This window comes from Bison bison, unplaced genomic scaffold, assembly GCF_000754665.1.
Source record: "Bison bison bison isolate TAMUID 2011002044 unplaced genomic scaffold, Bison_UMD1.0 scf7180017864312, whole genome shotgun sequence".
Lineage (NCBI taxonomy): Eukaryota > Metazoa > Chordata > Mammalia > Artiodactyla > Bovidae > Bison > Bison bison.
In genome coordinates, this window is record NW_011494884.1 from 2,203,192 (window position 1) to 2,208,938 (window position 5,747).

At 59.1% G+C, this 5,747-nt stretch overlaps 1 protein-coding gene across 1 annotated transcript in view; it reads left to right on the forward strand.

Moving 5' to 3' along the window:
- FBRSL1 (fibrosin-like 1) overlaps window positions 1–5,747 on the forward strand; it is a 97,959-nt gene that overhangs the window by 63,694 nt on the left and 28,518 nt on the right. Inside the window, exon 8 of the mRNA XM_010852525.1 lies at window positions 4,562–4,591. Within this exon, the coding sequence (XP_010850827.1) occupies window positions 4,562–4,591 (30 nt within the window). The remainder of the gene's footprint in view (window positions 1–4,561; window positions 4,592–5,747) is intronic.

Genomic DNA, 5,747 nt, shown 5'->3' on the forward strand with positions numbered 1-5,747 from the left:
CTTTCCCAGGTGTCCCCCAGCACACCTCCAGCCTCATGGCTTCGGCCCAGGGCAGGGGTCAACACACTGTGCAGCGGCTCAGATCTTCCTCCCCTCATACCCGGGTGGGCTCAACAGAAGGTCCTGTTGCCTTCCACTCACACGCAGACCACAGATCCTGCCGACTTTCCCGGTTGGCAGCTGCTCAGGCCTTTGCAGGTGACCGTGCCCACGGCGAGCCCAGCCCAGGCTGAGGGGTGTGCGGCCCCCCTCTGCCCCCTGGCAGGTCTGCGGGCAGGGCCTCTGGGGCCTTTGCACAGCGTAGGCCCTGCCGCTGGGACAGGGACCCGGCCCACCTTCCCCTCCTCCCCAAGCACCAGGCCACACTGCCCCTCGGCCCTCTCTGACCTCTGGACGGAGGCTGGGTTAGGGGTGGTCTTAAACACCCTCCCCCCAGGGCAGACCCTCTGTCTCCATCGCACATGGAGGGACCCTACTTGTCCCCACAGGTGACTCTGGGCCAGCCCTGGATTCTAGAACGTCTGGTGGGAGCACAGGCTCAGCAGTGAGGTCTTCTTGCTCATGAATTTTTCATGCCTTTGTTTGAGGAGTGGGAGACCCGCAGCCTTCCTCGCGCTGCTGTGACACGGTAATTAACGTTCACGCTAAGAGAACAAGGCCAGTCTCTGTGGCTGCTGAATGACCGTGTCAATTTGTGGAGGGTGATGATTTCTGGAAGGGACTCGGTGATGGAGGCTAAGCCCCGCAGACCTCCTGTGCGGTGCCCTAGGGGAGCAGTCACTGTCAGGTGAGGGAGTCTGTGTGCAGGCCCCGAGCAGGACTCGGGTGCCTCCAAGGGCTGGTCGGATAACATGAGGAAGGGGCTGGGGCAGACTGTGGTGATGGTGAAGGTGACAAGGGTGATGATGGAGATGACGGTGATGATGAAAGCGACCGTGGCGATGGTGATGACACTGACAGGTGATGAAGGTGAAGTTCATTCAGTGACAACAAAGGAGGTGATATGGCTGTGGCAGCAGCTCACAGTTAGCCCAGCCTGCCAGTCAGCTGCTGTTCTGAGCGCTCCAGTACAGTGACTTGTTGAACCCCAAGCCCACCCCACTGTGGAACCTCTCACCCCCTTCTCTACAGATGAGGAGACTGAGGCTCCAAGAAGTGAAAGTGGCCAACATGACTAAGTGGAGGAGTCAGGACAGAGCCCCAGGATCGGGCTCTAGAAGCCTCTGTGTGGCCATGTTCCTAGCATGTGACAAGGACCAGCACTCTGGCCCTCGACGTCAGGAGAGGCAGGGTGGGGGTCACAGTGGGGCCCCGCTAGCACTGGGCAGAGCTGTCATCTGAGCATGTGGCTCCCATTCTCAGTAAGAGGCAGGATTTCGTGAGGAGTCTCCAGACTTTTAAATGTTGGCAGCAATTCTTTTTTAAACATTAGGACAACGGAAGCCTCATCTAGCTTTTGGCTTCTTAAGCCTTGTCTCAAGGCCTGTCCACCCGTGGATGGGGATCAGGGAAGGCTGTCAGTTAAGCCTGGGGGCTACCACGTGTCCCTTGTTATATCACCTCCGTGAACATGGGCGACACACAACGACCTCAGACATCACAGGTCACATCTGTTCGCGGTGGCCTGGGGCGTGGAGGAGCTGAGCTCGGCAGCTCTGTGATGCAGGACCCTGAGCTCACATGTGTCTGACCTACGCTGGGTGGTCATATGAGCTCCCAGCAGGGCACCTCCCCCCAGCCACTCTTTAGAGTCACCTGGGTCCCAGGCATTTGGGCTGACATAGCCTGAGGTCGCCAGGTGAGCTGAGGTGCACTCGGGACTAACCCTGGGCTGACTGACAGATGGGCAGAGGGGATGGCCCTGGACGAGTGGCCCTACTGCTTCGTTGTTTGCTGGCTTGACTAGGCTGGGAGGAACTGGTAGGCCAGTAGAGGGGTGTGGTTCCTGCTGAGTGGGATTGGAATTAGGGGCAAGCAGGGAAGGTTGGGGTTGACGTTGGGCTCTCATATGGGCCAAATAGGGCTCCCTGTCTAGCCACCAGCCATTATGGTGAGAAACACGAGCCAGCACTTCCAAGGCTGGGAGACACCTCCTAGAAACTCCCTAGGTTAGGGCCTTCAGCCATTCCAAAGGGGAGGGAAGCCCTCATTCTCATCCTTTTTGGAAGACAGCAGTAATTATATTGAGTGGTGGTGGTGATAGTGATGATGGTAACGGTGGTGGTGGTGAAATATAGCATTTCACTGTATATAGTAATGAGTATGTGCCCAGCCCTAGAGCTTTGTACATATTCACTCATATAAACCTTACAACAGTTCTGTAGGTGGGCCATTGACTGTTTTCCAGAAGCATACTTGAGGAACAGAGAGGTCATGGCACTTGCCCAAGGCTGCACAGCGGCGGTGGCAGCACAGCGTCAGAGCAGGCATCTGCCCCAGAGCCGTGTCTTGTGCTCCCTGCACACCCAACACTTGCCTAGGGTCTGTCGCCTTCTCTGTGGGCTCCCTGCCTGGACCCCCACCCACCCCAGGGTGACAGTTTCCAGGGCCGCCCAGCCTAGCCCTGTGAAGGTCGCCTCGCTCAGGCAGCTCCCGCAAGACAGATGTGGCTCTCTTTCCCTCCTTGTCCTGATTAATTGCCTCATTCAATTCTGACTCTATTGCAGTTAAACATTAATTCAGTAGGACTTAATAACGTGAATTCATTTACGACGCAGCCTGTGCTGGCTGAAAACGGTGAGCTGTTTGGTTAATTACAGGCTCCATGCGCTCGCTGGCAGGCACCCTCACCCCCCTCCTCAATGTCACATCATTTAGCTGTCACCAGGGGCCTCTTCCAAAGGTGCAGGAGGGCTGTGAAACCGGGCCTGGGGCTGCTTCCCGGGGAGCCGAGGGACAGGTGTGCTGTGCCCGAGACCCAGCCTTCTGACGGCTTGATGGGATCACAGTTTCCACTTCAGGGGCTCCGTGCCACTAATTAGGCATAAAGAGGCCTGATTGGGGGTCTCCGGCAGCTCCGCTATTTCTACAGGATCAGAGACATGCCAGCCCTTCTCCAGGCCCCGCTCCCCACAGGCCACGACCCCTTAGTCCCTTCACCCCTCTCTCCTGAAGTGCCAGTCACATGGTTGCACACTTAAGAGCACAGTCCGGGCTCTGCACGTGAAGCTCTGTGTGTTCAGGCTGCTCACCTTTCCAGCTTCACCCCACACACTCCCCTCCTCACCTTCCTGCTTTGCCTCCCAGGTGTCAGCCACCCCGCTAGAGCTGGTCAGCCCCGAGGGGCAGGGGCCTCTTGCCATGGTTGTCCAGCGAGGAAACTGGGCCCACAGCCCCTTCTGCCTTTTGTGAAGGGACCCCCCACCCCCCAGAGGTCTCGGATCAGGCCCTGCAGGGTGCACATCAAAGCTGGGAGGCAGAGGGTACATGCAGCTGCTCTCAGCTTCAGGAAGATCCCCCCAAATACCAATCCCTGTTGCCACAGGTTCCAGGTTGGGGTTCCCACCATCCCCAGGGTCACTTTCCCACCGCGGTGAAGCCCAAGGCAGGCTGGCACAACTCTGTGAACTCTCACTGTACCACTCTAGCCCTTAGCCCAGGGCATGGAGGGTGTGTGCCCCGTTGCTGAGTGGGTCTGGGGTGGGCTCCCCCCCAGAAGCAGTATGTGTCTGGGGAACACCCCCACATGTCTGCCAGGGTCCCATCAGCCTCCTGTGAGTTCCAGGGAGATTTATTTTCAGCGGTATAATTCACTTGACACAAACATGTCACAATTACAGCTGCTGGGAAGAGCTTCTTTTTCCTTTATATTCTTTTAGGGGGAAAATTGCTGTGGTTTCTAGAGCAGCCTTTCTTTTTAGAGCTCTGTGCTTACTGGGAACTGAAAACAAAGATGTGTTTACACGATTGTCACAATCTTTCCTTAACCAGCTGCTCTCACATGTGTAGCGGTTTCTACTGGGGCGTCTGCAGGGGCCGGGCAGTGGGAGCTGGCGTCCCAGGCGCCCCCACCCTGCCCCCGCCCTCCTGTTGCTCCGAGGCTGGGCTTTTGCGTCTCCCTCCGCTGAGCCCTGGTCCATGGGCCTCATAGCCACTCAGGAGCCCCTCTTATCTCACCGACCCCCACTGCCAGGGAGCTCAGCACCTGAGAGAGGACCAGAGGGGAGTGGGGTTTACTCCATGTGTTTCCTGGGGTTACCTGGTGGCTCTGGGCCAGCTTGGGCCTGGGGCAGTGGCTGGTCTGTGTCTCCCCGGTCACGTGTCCTCCTCTGTCTCACCTCTGCCTCGCCTACACCTGTGCCCTTCCCCCGCACCAGGGTCTCAATGGAGCTCTGACCCAGAGCTTGCCAGGGGCCCCCAGATCCCTCCCAGCTCCTGGTACCTGGGCCCCTGGCTGGGGCCACCCTCACCCCAGACCCAAGGCCCCGAGTCAGGGTGGGGGTCTGCCAGAGCCACCGCCTCTGGCCCTCCCTACCCCCAGCCCACATTTTCACCGTCTCACCCACTAGTGGCCAGCCTGCCTGCAGGACACTGACTCCCCTCTCTCTCTCTCCCTTTGCAGTGCGACAGCGAGAGCGACGGGGATGACAAGGTAAGCCACACCCCCACACACACTTCACCTGCCCGTCCTGCTGACCTGGCCTCCTGGCAGGCTGGGCCCCAGAGACCAGGCAGAAAGGTTGTGGTTCTCCTGTGGGGCATGTGGGGGGTGGGGGTGGCCTCCCGGGTGTGGAGGTGCCAGCCTGTCCTGGCTGAGGATGCCAAGGACGTCATGCTGAGGTGCTGCCCAGGCTCCCTGGGACTGCAGGACCGTACCCCAGCTCCTGGCCTGTCTGCAGCTGTCAGTCCAGGGTTCCCTGGAATCGGGGCACCATGGGCAGAGCAGGGGCCACGCTCTGTTGGGCCAAGTGCAGCCCCCAGTGTTTCCAAGCTAGGGGTTGTAAACATCACCCCCAAACAGACACTTCTGCTAATAGCAGCAGTGCCTGGTCCCTCACAATCCCCCCAGTCCCTGATTTTCAGGAACAGTGAAGTTTCCACTGTCTCAGGCTTTATGAAGTTAGCACAGGGACAGCGAGGGGCCCTCCCACAGTGCCTGGCCCTCACTCAAAGCACTATGGGGCAGGACCCGCCACTACCCGATGCAGATGTGGCGACTAAGGCACAGAGAGGGTAAGAAAGCTGCCCCAGGCCACACAGCTGGAACCCAGGCAGTCTGGCTGCACCATCTTTGGTGAACAAGTGAACAGCCCACCTGAAGAATCTTAGATGGTGAGACTGGCAGGAGGTGGCCGCACCGACGCGATGGAGCCCCTGGTCCTCGGGGTGGGGCCCGGGAGCTGGCGCTGAGCACCGTGGAGGACGAGTGTCCAGGCAGTGAGGGCAGTGCACATAAGGCACTTTGTGAGAGGCGGGCGGGAGGGCTGCTGAGCGCTGTTTGCGCAAGGTTTTGTGAACTGGAGCGTGGTTCCATCAGAGGGTCTGTGCGGTATGTGGTCATCAGTGCTACCTCCCTGGTGTGTCCTGGCCTGCCTGGACTGGAGCTGTGGATGGACAGACGGCCAGCCCCTCTCCTGCAGGCTTCACGCTTTAGCACAGCTCAGCCTGTGAGCAGGTGAGCAAGCTTGGAAAGGATTCACAAAGGCTGCCTGGCAGGGTGAGCAGGGTCAGGGCAGGCCTGTAGCGCACACCTGGGGTCCAGATGACAGGTTTCATGGCAGGGGTACTGGTCTGGGCCGGGTGAGTGG